The sequence below is a fragment of the Hyla sarda genome, chromosome 2 (genome assembly GCF_029499605.1).
Source record: "Hyla sarda isolate aHylSar1 chromosome 2, aHylSar1.hap1, whole genome shotgun sequence".
Lineage (NCBI taxonomy): Eukaryota > Metazoa > Chordata > Amphibia > Anura > Hylidae > Hyla > Hyla sarda.
Genome location: NC_079190.1, coordinates 496468711 through 496483347, shown reverse-complemented (window position 1 = coordinate 496483347; position 14637 = coordinate 496468711). Strand labels below are relative to the sequence as shown.

The 14637-nt window shown below is 42.7% G+C and overlaps 1 protein-coding gene across 1 annotated transcript in view; it reads right to left on the bottom strand.

Annotated features, from left to right (window-relative positions):
- LOC130357514 (serine-rich adhesin for platelets-like) overlaps positions 1-12174 on the bottom strand; it is a 52600-nt gene extending 40426 nt beyond the window's left edge. The window contains exons 1-2 of the mRNA XM_056560210.1: positions 11837-12174; positions 2493-2530 (exon numbers count right to left, since the gene is read on the bottom strand). Of these exons, the coding sequence (XP_056416185.1) occupies positions 2493-2530; positions 11837-12174 (376 nt within the window). The remainder of the gene's footprint in view (positions 1-2492; positions 2531-11836) is intronic.
- Between the last annotated feature and the right edge of the window lie 2463 nt (positions 12175-14637).

Here is a 14637-nt window from a genome sequence, read left to right as displayed (position 1 = left end):
GGTACCGTTAAAAACTTCAGATCACGGCGCAAAAAATGAGCCCTCATACCGCCCCATACACGGAAAAATAAAAAAGTTATAGGGGTCAGAAGATGACAATTTTAAACGTATTAATTTTCCTGCATGTAGTTATGATTTTTTCCAGAAGTCCGACAAAATCAAACCTATATAAGTAGGGTATCATTTTAATCGTATGGACCTACAGAATACATATCAGGTGTCATTTTTACCGAAAAATGTACTACGTAGAAACGGAAGCCCCCAAAAGTTACAAAACAGCGTTTTTTTTTTCAATTTTGTCGCACAATGATTTTTTTTCCCGCTTCACCATAGATTTTTGGGCAAAATGACTGACGTCATTACAAAGTAGAATTGGTGGCGCAAAAAATAAGCCATCATATGGATTTTTAGGTGTAAATTTGAAAGAGTTATGATTTTTTAAAGGCAAGGAGCAAAAAACGAAAATGCAAAAACGGAAAAACCTCCGGTCCTTAAGGGGTTAAAGGAGATATATCATGCACAAAAACGTATCCCCTATCAGCAGGATAGGGGATACGTTTTATATTCTGGGGGTCTGACCACTGGCGATCTCCTGTACGGGGCCCCGGCTCTCTCCGAGAAACGGGCGTGTCAACCCCAGCACGAAACGGCAGCCAACACGTCCTCTCCATGTATCTCTATGGGAGAGCCGTTCGGCTACCTTTGGCTCTCCCATGGATAGGAGGGTGCGTGTCGGCCGCCACTTCGTGCGGGGGTCAACACACCCTGTTCCTGGAGAGAGTCGGGGACCGTATAGGAGATCGCCGGTGGGTCCCAATGGTCAGATCCTTGCGTTCTAAAACTTAGGATAGGGGATAGGTTTTTGTTCATGATACTTATCCTTTAACATGTGATCCAAAAGCCACCCCTGATTCAATGGCAGCAATAAAAAAAAACTACAGCTCACCCTGCGGAAATTAGGAAGCTTTCAAACTGCTTAAAGCTGTACAAAAATTAAAAAGTTACAGCGGTCAGAATAAGGTGTAAAGCAGAATAAAGTTAACACGTGATTTGTACTGTAGAGCAAACCCAGTAAAACGAAAACAATATGGCAGAAGAGTGCTTTTTTTATGGAGGGATTATCGTGGGTTTTATCGAAATTTTTGCTGGCATCTTCTTCATTCATTGTAAAGTTGAATTATGTGTTTTGATCATTTATGATCCCATTATTGTTCCCAACTGGTATAGGATCCAACTATGTGAAGGGTTCTTTTGCACTTAATATCAACCAACAGACCCAACAGAATGGTGCAGATTGGTGGGCACCTAAAAATAATGAGTATATGTTAAAATTCCACTTTCAATTGGATGTTTTGTTAAAGTAGTAGTCCAGTGGTGAGCAACTTATCCCCTATCCTAACGATAGGGGTTAAGTTGCAGATCGTGGGGGGTTCGACCGCTGAGGCCCCCCGCGATCCCCTGTACGGGGCCCCGCAGGAAGGGGGCGTGTCAACCTCCGCACGAAGGGGCGGCCGACACGCCCCCTCAATACAACTCTATGGCAGAGCCAGAGCGCTGCCTTCGGCAAATTCCGGCCCTGCCATAGCGCTGTATTGAGGGGGCGTGTCGGCCGCCGCTTCGTGCGGTGCTCGACACCCGCTATCTGGCCGGAGAGCCTGGCCCCCGTACAGAGAGATCGCAGGGGGCCCCAGCGGTCGGACTCCCAGCGATCTCAAACTTATCCCCTATCCTTAGGATAGGGGATACGTTTTTCACCACTGGACTACCCCTTTAAGGATCGAATTCCGGTTGCGGCAACTTGTGGGTTGCTATGGGACCACATTCCCTTTCATTAGCTGCGGTTCAAGAGGCTATGTAGCTTTTGCCCAAATGGGACATTTCTAACAAAAACACCTTAAATTGTCAATGATATCTCCATACTTTGTAGGAGTAAAAGGGTTAGGTACACAAGAAAACCAATGGGAAAAGAAAAAAAAAATAATGTGAAAAAAAACAGATAAAGGCAGCAAAAATGGAGACAGAGGCCATAGAAATGAAAATTAACCTGTAAATGTTCTTTGTTTATATCGATAGTAAAACGGTTAAAACAGAAAGTGTCAGCCCACTAAAAAAAGTAAAGAGAGAGGAATAATAAAAGCAGATTTACTAAACATGTGAAATGCAGAGAGATATCATTAACTGTATATAAAATGTCACCTGTCTAACTCAGGAAGGAGTGCAGCACCACCTCACTAAGACTAAAATATACAAATCACAAGGACATTCCCATGTTCTAAAGGAGTCCAATGGTCTCTGCCATTTTAAACAACCTCCGTCTATTTCATAGCCAAGGGGTTATGAAGTTGTGTCCACTAGGTTTCTCACTTCCCTCCAATCTGATGCCCACTGCCCGTTGTTAGGGGAATTCTGTATCTAGTAGCAGTGAGACCAGGACAGTAGCAGAGATTACCTACTGCTGTTTGCTAGAGAAATAGAGAGCCTAGGCAGTGTACCTTTAATCTGTAAGCATGTCTTCCTCCTCCAGAGGACCCTGGGAAATGAATAAAAGAAAAATCAAGGCCTCTCTTTCATATCGTACCATACATACATTTATGGGCAGCTGTCACTTGTGTAAATAATATGTGTTCCTACTACTGTATATGCACAGTTCTGCCTCCTGAATGTAATCTTCCCAAGGGCTCCTGTGTCCATGAGGCGAGTTGAAGTTCTTACCTCAGGTGTTATTCTGCTTGGTCTGGGGGTGGGCATTTAAGCTCCAGACTAAAGTCCTGCACACACATATGTCTTTGAAATTATTGTACATGAAAGTTTGGTAGTGGTTTTTGCCACAAATCGCTGCAATAGCCAACACATAACCGTATGATGATGCTTGAGCGTATATGTGTACAGGAGAGGCTGTAGGACCTGACAGATGAGTCCCATGACCTGCAGCTCCTTAAAGGGGTACTCCCGTGGAAAACTTTTTCCTTTTTTTTTTTAGATCAACTGGTGCTAGAAAGTTAAACAAATTTGTAAATTACTTCTATAAAAAAAAATCTTAATCCTTACAGTACTTTTTAGGGGCTGTATACTACAGAGGAAATGTTTTTCTTTTTGGATTTCTCTTACGTCATGACCACGGTGCTCTCTGCTGTCCATTTTAGGAACTGTCCAGAGCAGGAGAAAATCCCCATAGCCAACATATGCTGCTCTGGACAGTTCCTAAATTGGACAGCAGAGGTCAGCAGAGAGCACTGTGGTCGTGACATAAGAGAAATCCAAAAAGAAAAACATTCCCTCTGTAGTATACAGCCCCTAAAAAGTACTGTAAGGATTAAGATTTTTTAATAGAAGTCATTTACAAATCTGTTTAACTTCCTGGCACCAGTTGATGAAAAAAAAAAAAAAAAAAAAAGGTTTCCACAGGAGTACCCCTTTAAGCCTAGGGTGTGGAGTGTCCTAACTGTCGAAGAAGAGATGTAAGCGCATTGTGTGTGTTTGTGTATATGTGTGTGAGTGGTATTTGAGTGTTTTAGTGGTGTAAATCTAGTGCATCTAAGCCACCCTGTATGATACTAGTGTATCTGATTTTAAAAGTGCATACGGTTTCGTACGTTTTTTATTTTTTTTTAAACCCATATGTTTTTGAAAATTTTATTTAAAATAAATACATTTTTAAAAATGTTAACTTTAGGATGCAAATGCGCATGTGCAAAGTAAAAACCGTATACATATACATGTGCGTCAACCACGGTTTTGAATACGGGAAAAAAAAGTATTGCAAGCAAACCGTACGCAAACGGATGCATGCGGTTTTCAATTGTTTGTCTATGTATATGGTTTTCAATACGGTTCCATACGTTTTCTATAATGAAAACGTATACGGGAACCGTACTTGAAAAACGTGGTGTGAACCCACCCTTACAACTGCGTATCTAAGCCTATAACACGTGGTGATACTAAAGTATCTATCATGTTTTACTCATGTACCTAATCCTATATATGATACTATTTTGTCTATCCCATTCAGTGTAAAACTACTGTATGTACTGTAATCCTATTATGTGTGAATTTAGTGTGTCTAAGCCAATTATGTGTGGAAACAGCGCCTATTTTGTTCAGCAGTGGTATATTTCTGTTTATCATGTGTTCTGCTGGTGTATCTAAGCCTAATATACATTTCCACAGAACATTATACACTGTATATGGCAGCATGGAGTGTTAGTAAATGTCAGTAAAGGATATCTGCTGCTTTTTCCCAGGTACCAGTATGAAATTCTCATGTCAAAAATGGCACTCCTGGGCCTAGGCGGTAACAGGCTGGCGTTATTTAGTCTGGGGAGGGCCAGTAACCATGGTCCTCGCCCACCCTGGTAACGTCAGGATGTTGCTGCTTGGTTGGTATCTGGCTGATACTGAAAATAGGGGGAACCCTATTATTTTTTATTTTTTTAAATAAAAAAAAGTGTGTGGTTCCCACATTTTTTCATTATCAGCCAGATACCAACCAAGCAGCAACAGCCTGATGTTACCAGGATGGGCGAGGAGCATGGTTACTGGCCCTCTCCAGACTAAATAACGCCAGCCTGTTACCGCCTAGGCCCAGGAGCGCCATTTTTGACAGTCCGGGCCTTTTGGTACCCACTCTTCCCGGCATCCCTGTGGCGTTGGGTCCGGGGAGTAATAATTGGGGGTTAGCGCTAACTGATTTTGGGGCTAACGCTAAGCAACGCCTTAGTATTGGATTATGTCTACAAGACGTCTTCCACTACTAAGCCTGAAAATTCAATTATAAGAAAACCAACACATTGAAAAAATTTTTATTTAAAAAAATATAAAACACTCCCCCACAGCCCTCGTTAATCCTTTTATTGACATTTTAAAAAAAACGCTGCTCATCATCGCAATCCGTTAAATCTAACATAGTCCTCCGCATTCACGTATCTAAATGAGAAGAAAACAAAAACAATAAAACTAGAACCATTTCTGTGATTTCTACAATATCAAAAAGCTGGAGTGAAATTTTTTTATGTAAACTGGACTCTCACTCCTTTGAAAATACCATGTAAAGCAGACAATATACGTAGACATGACCACTTTTACAAAACTGACGTGAACAGTGTAAACCGCGGCACAAAGCTCCTTAAAAATGTGGTCGATACTTTTCGCGCCAAAATGTATTTATTTAATTCTCTGAGAATCTCTTTCTCTGTACTTTATAAAGATTTATGATTTTGCTATTGTGCAGAGTTATGTTCGGCGTATACTGCTGCTCCGGCACTTCTAGCCTTGTGAGCAGTGTACAGCGCGAAAATGCCCCAGTGAAGTGTGAGGTAGAGAAGGAGTGCACGGTAGAGTGAGGGGGGGGGGCCTTTCTATATTTGCACAAAATTTATCAAAGGACGTGCACAATTTTTGTAAATCTTGAGCAAGATTGTAAATTAGACAGGGGTAGATCTGTGTCTACAATAGACACCTAATAATAAATGTCCCCCTATATACATAGCATACACTATACACACAGCATACATACACAGCATACACACTGCATACACTATAAACACAGTATACACACTACATACACTATACACACAGCATGCATACTACATACACAGCTTTATAATAGGCTACCCGTGGGTAACCCAAAAATATATCCCATATACCTTATTTAAGTGTTTTAAAAGTGCAATCTTTATTGTTATAATTCCGCACATTAACCCCTACAGGACCCATGACGTAACGGTACGTCCCAACACCCTGGGTCTTAAGGGCCAGGGACGTACATTTACGTCATGGGCAGTTCTAGTCCCCGCCGTGCGCCGGGCGTGGATCGGAGCGGGATGCCTGCTGAAATCATTCAGCAGGCATCCCGTGCTAATGCCCAGGGGGGTCATCAGAACCCCCCATGTCGGCGATCGCGGCAAATCGCAAGTGAATTCACACTTCGATTCGTGCGATTCCGGGTCATTACGGGTCTATAGTGACCCAGAATGTAAGGGGGATCGCGGGTGTCTAAGACACCCAGGATCCCCCTGAAGCGATAGGAGTGAGGTGGCACAGGTGCCACCCCTCCTATCCCTGCTATTGGTGGTCTAGACGCGACCACCAATAGCAGATCGGGGGCGGGGGGGGGTTTACTTGCGTTTTCCCCGTCCTGCCCTCCCACAATAGGCGGGGCAGGACGGGGAAACGACGGGGACCGGCGCTGAAGATCCACTTACTGATCCGGGCAGGCGACGGAGGCTGCGGGCGACAGAGATCGGCGGGCGGCGATGGCGTACGGCTGGATCCGACGGAAGCCGGTGAGTTGCCTAGCAACATCTGGAGGGTACAGTTTGAGACCATTATACAGTGGTCTCTAACTGTAGCCCTCCAGATGTTGCAAAACTACAACTCCCAGCATGCCCAGACAGCTGTTTGGGCATGCTGGGATATGTAGTTTTGCAACAGCTGGAGGGCTACAGTTCGACACCACTATATAGTGGTCCCTAAACTGTAGCCCTCCAGATCTTGCAAAACTACAACTCCTAGCATGCCCAAACAACTGTTTGCAGTCAGGGCATGCTGGGAATCATAGTTTTGCAACAGCTGGAGGACCACAGTTTGGAGATCATTTTGCAGTGTTCTCTAAAACTGTAGCCCTCCAGATGTTGCAAAACTGCAAATCCCAGCATGTCCAAACAGCAATCAGCTGTCTCGGCATGCTGGGAGTTGTAGTTGCGTACCTCCAGCTATTGCATAACTATATCTCCCAGCATGCCCTTTGGCGATCAGTACATGCTGGGAGTTGTAGTTTTGCAACAGCTGGAGGCACACTGGTTAGAAAATACTGAGTTAGGTAACAGAACCTAACTGAAGGTTTTCCAACCAGTGTGCCTCCAGCTGTTGCAAAACTACAACTCCCAGCATGCACGGTCTGTCAGTACATGCTGGGAGTTGTAGTTTTGAAACAGCTGGAGGTTTGCCCCCCCCATGTGAACGTACAGGGTACATTCACACGGGCAGGCTTACAGTAAGTTTCCTGCTTCAAGTTTGGGCTGCGGACAATTTTTCACTGCAGCGCAAACTCCTAGCGGGAAATTCACCATAACCCGCCAGTGCGAATGTACCCTAAAAACACTACACTAACACATAATAAAGGGTAAAACACTACATAAACACCCCCTTACACTGTCCCCCCCAATAAAAATGAAAAACGTATTGTATGGCAGTGTTTCCAAAACGGAGCCTCCAGCTGTTGCAAAACAACAACTCCCAGCATTTCCGGACAGCCACTGACTGTCCAGGCATGCTGGGAATTTAGCAACAGCTGGAGGCACCCTGTTTGGGAATCACTGGCGTAGAATACCCCTATGTCCACCCCTATGCAATCCCTAATTTAGTCCTCAAATGCGCATGGCGTGCTCTCACTTCGGAGCCCTGTCGTATTTCAAGGAAACAGTTTAGGGCCACATATGGGGTATCTCCGTACTCGGGAAAAATTGCACTACAAATTTTTGGGGGCTTTTTCTCCTTTTACCCCTTATGAAAAGGAAAACTTGGGGCTACACCAGCTTGTTAGTGTAAAAAAAATAAAAAAATTTACACTAACATGCTGGTGTTGCCGTTTACTTTTTATTTTCACAAGCGTTAAAAGGAAAAAAAGACCCCCAAAATTTGTAACGCAATTTCTCCTGAGTACAGAAATACCCCATATGTGGGCGTAAAATGCTCTGCGGGCGCACAACAAGGCTCAGGAGTGAGAGCGCACTATGTACATTTGAGGCCTAAATTGGTGATTTGCACAGGGGTGGCTGATTTTACAGCGGTTCTGACATAAACGCAAAAAAATAAATACCCACATGTGATCCCATTTTAGAAACTACACCCCTCACGTAATGTAATAAGGGGTACAGTGAGCATTTACACCCCACAGGTGTCTGACAGATTTTTGGAACAGTGGTCTGTGAAAATGAAAAATTTTATTTTTCATTTGCACAGCCCACTGTTCCAAAGATCTGTCAAACGCCAGGGGGGTGTAAATACTCACTGCACCCCTTATTAAATTCTGTGAGGGGTGTAGTTTCCAAAATAGGGTCACATGTGGGGGGTTCCACTGTTCTGGCACCACGGGGGGCTTTGTAAATGCACATGGCCCCTGACTTCCATTCCAAACAATTTTTTTCCCAAAAGCTCAATGGCGCTCCCTCTCTTCTGAGCATTGTAGTGCGCCAGCAGAGTACTTGACGTCCACACATGGGGTATTTCCATACTCAGAAGAGATGGGGTTACAAATTTTGGGGGTCTTTTCTGCTATTAACCTTTGCAAAAAATAGAAATTTGGGGGGAAACACACATTTTAGTGAAATTTTTATTTTATTTTTTTACATATGCAAAAGTCGTGAAACACCTGTGGAGCATTAAGGCTCACTTAATTCCTTGTTATGTTCCTCAAGGGGTCCAGTTTCCAAAATGGTATTGCATGTGTTTCTTTTTTTGCTGTTCTGGCACCATAGGGGCTTCCTAAATGCAACTTGCCCCCCAAAAACCATTTCAGAAAAACATACTCTCCAAAATCCCCTTGTCGCTCCTTCGCTTCTGAGCCCTCTACTGCGCCCGCCGAACACTTTACATAGACATATGAGGTATGTGCTTACTCGAGAGAAATTGGGCTATAAATACAAGTAAACATTTTCTCCATTTACCCCTTGTGAAAATTAAAAAATTGGGTCTACAAGAACATGCAAGTGTAAAAAATGAAGATTGTGAATTTTCTCCTTCACTTTGCTGCTATTCCTGTGAAACACCTAAAGGGTTAACAAACTTACTGAATGTCATTTTGAATACTTTGGGGGGTGCATTTTTTATAATGGGGTCATTTGTGGGGTATTTCTAATATGAAGACCCTTCAAATCCACTTCAAACCTGAACTGGTCCCTGAAAAATTAGTGAGTTTGAAAATTTTGTGAAAAATTGGAAAATTGCTGCTGAACTTTGAAGCCCTCTGGTGTCTTCCAAAAGTAAAAACACGTCAATTTTATGATGCAAACATAAAGTAGACATTTTGTATATGTGAATCAAAATTTTTTTTATTTGGAATATCCATTTTCCTTACACTCTGGTCCTAAGGTGTAAAATGGCCTGGTCCTTAAGGGGTTAAACTTGTTTAAAAGTAAACATCCGCCAAATTGTCCTGATTATGATAGATATCTTGACCAACCGGTCTGTTGATATGCGTAACTTTGTATAGTACAAGGTGCCTGCAGGAACACCTGTATTCTTCTGATAACAGGACAATGGCGTCTGAGTTAAAACCTAAATGGCCCCCCTCAACATGTTTCACTACCAAAGTAGCATTGTCAAGAGGCAAATGGGCACTGATTAAAAAACGCTGTGCTGGGGGTTTTATAACCTCCCCTCATGAGGTCACAGGAAACTAAACAGGAGAGATTGTCCAAATGACTCTAGATGTTATATAATTGATAATTGGATTGACCAAGGAAGGCGACCCTGGATCCTGAACCTATCAGGACTAGAGACTCACTCCACCGATGAGTGGGCATTGAAGCAATCCCATCAATGGTCAAACAATAGCTCTCTGAGTGACAGTTTAGGTCACCAGTGGGCCTACATTTGGTCAGACTATGACGTCCTGCGCAGGATTCATCAATCAACAATTGGAAACTGACCCTATCCGTGCCGCCGGGAAGGATAGCTATGCGTACGCGCCATCCTGTGAAGGCCGTTCGCTCACTTCCAGCTGCGCACGGAACTATGCGCCGGGACTTAGACATATCTACAGATGCGCAGTACGGGTGCGCAAAAACTTAGTGACAAAACAGGTAAGTAACCAGGTGGTAAAAAAAGGTTAAATAAAGCTTGACTCTGAATAATTCTGGTTTCCATCTCATTCATTTCAATTCCTACTGATGTGCATCTGGAGGAAAATGCTTTCCTCTTTCTGGTATAAGTTACTCCCAATCTTTGGTTCCTCATTTTATTATTATGAATTATGGAACTGAGTATATAATATGTTAAAAGAGGGGAGGGGGATAATTAAACCCCTTCTCACCATAACAGTCGGTTGGTTATAAATTTTATGGAAAAGGGAAGCTGTTGATTATTCCAAAGTTCATTAATTTTGAATTTCACTGTATATTCATTGATAATCTCTGATTTGAATTACCCAACATGACTCCTTATGTGAATTTTAGAAAACCCCTTTGATATGTTCACATGAATGATTTATTCCAGTGTTCCACTCTTCAATTGGTTAAACTTTTTCTATTACAATTGCTTGACGTTAGGTCTGTAGATGAAATTACTTTAAGTGTATAATATTATGATCAGTCAATCAAAATAGTCAACCACAATCATATTGAAAAAATTCTCCCAAAAACATTCTCAAGTCCTGTTCAGAAAAATTCTCCATGACCACATATCAGGCTGATGTGCAAAGAATTACCAGAAATCTGTAGAGGATTTTACAGGAAAGTTATTGATAATAGATTTCTGCAGTAGGTTTCCATGACAGGTTCTTTTATATAAAGGGACTGAATGTAAATCCCTCATTAAGTCCTAGAGGGGACATGGATTTGAGCCCATGGATCCATTTAGCTTCTTCACATAGAAGCTTCTTGTCCAGATTTCCACATCTCAGACCTAGTTGTACTTTGGTCAGCCCGTAGAATTTAAGCGTTGACCAGTCTCCTCCATTTTGGGACAAGAAATGTCTCGCTAGAGGTGTATCCGCTCTTGTAGGAATCGAGCTGATATGCTGGGAGATACTTTTTCTAAACTGTTGGATAGTCTTCCCAACATAAATCCTGGGACATCCACACTGAACAATGTAGACAATACCGGTGGTTTGGCAATTAATAAACTCCCTAATCACATACTTATTTCCATCGATGGGATTAATGAATTATTTTGTTTTTGGGACCAAATGGCAAAATGACCAATTTCCGCAAGGGAAAGATCTGATGATGCTTGACCTAAGCCACGTGCTGCTAGTAGGTTCTTAATAAAGACTCTTAACTAAATGCTCCCTGATATTCTTTCCACGCCTGTATGTAATGGATAAGGAGTTAGTACCTCTCTTTGGTCAATGTCTGCCAAGAGGATGGGCCAATACTTACGTAGGACGTTCATCACCTGACGGTTGTTTTTGTCAAAGGTACCTATACATCTTACAATGTTTTGGGGGGGGGGTGTCTGAGATGTTTTATTGGTAGCCAAAAGATCACTTCTCGGTGTATCCCTTGCTCTGGCAAAAGCTCTGTGTAGTATCTTCTTCGGATACCCTCTTGCAAGAAACCGTTGATAGAAAAGTTTGCTTTCCTCCAGGAAGGCCTCATTGGACGAGCAATTACGTTTTGCCTACTGGGATTCCTTTCTTTAGGGCAACTGGATGATGGCTTCTCCACTGCAGGAAGCTATTGGTCAAAGTTAATTTCCTGAAACTTCTTGTTTGGATACTGCCACTCGGCTCCAGAGAGTTTTGTAAGTCCAAAAAATTAAGAGTGTTGGTGTGGATTTCGTGCGTGAAGTGCATACCTATGTGATTGTGATTAAGTGCCGTGACAAATTCCTGAAATAAGGTGATAGTGCCATCCCAAAATAAAAGGACATCATCTATAAATCTACCCCAAAATAAAATGTGACTCGTGTAACTTTGAAAGGTGTCAGAAAAAACAATGGTGTCCACCCACCACTCAAGTTAGCGAAATTTGGTGCACATGCTATGCCCATAGCGGTGCCTTTACATTGTAAATAAAAGTGTCCATCGAAAAAAATATGAAGTAGGCATAAAACAAATTCATTGTGAGCTGTGTATTGGGTACCTCTAGTGGATAGAAAGTGCCGAACCGCCTCCAACCCTAAATAGTGTTTTATATTTGTGTACAATGCCTCTACATCGAGGATGACTATAAGGGTGTGGGGCGAAAAAGAAATCTCCTGGAGTCGAATGACAGCATCTCCTATGTCCTTGATAAAAGAGGATAGAGCCAATACGAAGGGAGCAAGGATTTGATCCACATGAAGGCTAATCCCCTCAGTTAGATTCTCATTTCCTGAGACGATTGGATGTCCAAGAATGGGGGTCCTCTGCTTATGTATTTTCGGCAGTGTGTAGATTGTTGCTAGTACTGGCTTAGGGTTAAACATGACACGGAACTCATCTTCTGTGATTAGGGAATTTGCCTTTGCCTCCATTCAAATTGCTTTTAACTCAGCTAGATGTATCTCAGTTGGGTTGCTGTCCAGTTTTTTGTACATCAATGGATCCTTAATTAGTCTCACCATGTCCTTGTAATCCTTCTTATTCATGATTACGATATTTCCTCCTTTGTCGGAGGGTTTCAAAATTATTTCTTTGTTCCCCTCTAATTCCTTTAAAGCCCTGGACTCAGCTGACGAGAACTTACCTTGTGCTCTATAATTTTGGATCTTAGTTAACTCACCAGTGACCATTTCGACAAACGTTTGTATATGATTGTATTGACTAAATGGTGGTGTTATCTTGGACTTTGGGCTAAGATCTGAAAAGGGTGGATCTATTCTCCTTATCCCAGTATCATTCTCTTCTCACAGATCAACTAAATCCAATATGGCCCTCTCCTCTCATTTGTCAGGGACAGATTGGCTTCCCTGCTTTTATGCATTTTGTGTAATGCTAACTTTCTAGCAAACAAATTGATATCCTTTATCCAAGTAAAGGAATCGTAGAGAGGAGTAGGGACCTAGGATATACCCTTCTTCAAGATGTCAATTTGTATAGAAGTAGGAGGACAGGTTAACACCTGCATCTCGTCCTTCAGTGTCTCCCGATCTCGGAGTTGGACTCCTCCTCCTAAAAAAGTAGGTGGTGTAGGAACGCTCATTTGCCCCGTGGTCATAATAGGGGCAGCTGTAGTCATCACAGGTTGTTGGACTAGACGTGCAAAATGAGCTGAGGAGGAGTATGCAGTCATGGAGGAATATGCTCCACCTATATTTTGTCCTTCCATGTTCGTCTGTACCATCTCTGGATGACATGTTAAATGAGGATAGCCTCCCACGTTTGAGGGCTGGTTTAATGGGTACCTGTTGGTACTCATGCTGGTGTCTGCGGATGTACTGTAATATTCTTGGGATAAGGATGCCTATTGAAATCTCTATGTTTATTTTTGTATCTCTTTCGTTACTTGATTTGGTGGTATTGCTGCCAAATTGGATGTGTTGTCCAATTCGGAGAGCTCTGATTCGGATATATCCGTATATTGATTTGAGAAATTATATTGTGGTCTCTTGATGTAAATTTGACCAGTGTCAAAATCCCTCTTATCTCTGATATATTTATTGTGTTAATGTCCGATTGAAAATTCTCTTTGTGCTTCTGTAACCTCCCCTCGAGAGCAGAGGATTTGGAATTGGAATAAACCTTGGAATAATCAACAGCTTCCCTTTTCTATAAAATTTATAACTAACTGACTATTATGATGAGAAGGAGTTTAATTATCCCCCCCCCCCCCTCTTACAACATATTATATACTCAGTTCCATAATAATAAAATGAGGAACCAATGATTGGGAGTAACTTATACCAGAAAGAGGAAAGCATTTTCCTCCAGATGCACATCAGTAGGAATTGAAATGAATAAGATGGAAACCAGAATTATTCAGAGTCAAGCTTTATTAAACCTTTTTTACCACCTGGTTACTTACCTGGTTTTTCACTAAGTTTTCATGCACCCATACTGCGCATCTGTAGATATGTCTAAGTCCCGGCGCATAGTTCTGTGCACAGACGGAAGTGAGCGAGCGGCCGTCACAGGACGGCGCTTGCGCATAGCTATCCTTCCCGGCGGCACGGATCGGGTGAGTTTCCAATTGTTGATTGGTGAATCCTGCGCAGGACGTCATAGTCTGACCAAAAGAAGGCTCACCGGTGACCTAAGCTGTCACTCAGAGAGCTATTGTTTGACCATTGATGGGATTGTCAGTCATAGAAACTCCCCACTCATTGGTGGAGTGAGTCTCTAGTCCTGATAGGTTCAGGATCCAGGGTCGCCTTCATTGGTCAATCCAATTGTCAATTATATAACATCTAGAGTCATTGGACAATTTCTCCTGTTCAGTTTCCTGTGACCTCATGAGGGGAGGTTATAAAACCCCCAGCACGGCGTTTTTTAATCAGTGCCCATTTGCCTCTTGACAATGCTACTTTGGTAGTGAAACATGTTGAGGGGGGCCGTTTAGGTTTTAACTCAGACGCCATTGTCCTGTTATCAGAAGAATACAGGTGTTCCTGCAGGCACCTTGTACTATACAAAGTTACGCATATCAACAGACCGGTTGGTCAAGTTATCTATCATAATCAGGACAGTATGGCGGATGCTGACTTTTAAACAAGTTTAAACTGCAGAATTATAACAATAAAGATTGCACTTTTAAAACACTCAAATAGGGTATATGGGGTGTGGACATGGGTTAGGGGGGATGGACATGGGTGAGGGGAGGGATGGACATGGTACAGTATCTTAAGCAAGCCATTTTTCTTCCCCGTTCCTCCCCTCTCCGGCAGGGCACCGACTCAGGGCTCCGGCAGGGCACTCACTGCACCGCAGGGGGGAGGGGGACACTGGGGCACAGGTCACTACAATGGCCAGGTGCAGCTTCCGCATCTTTTCCCTCTCTG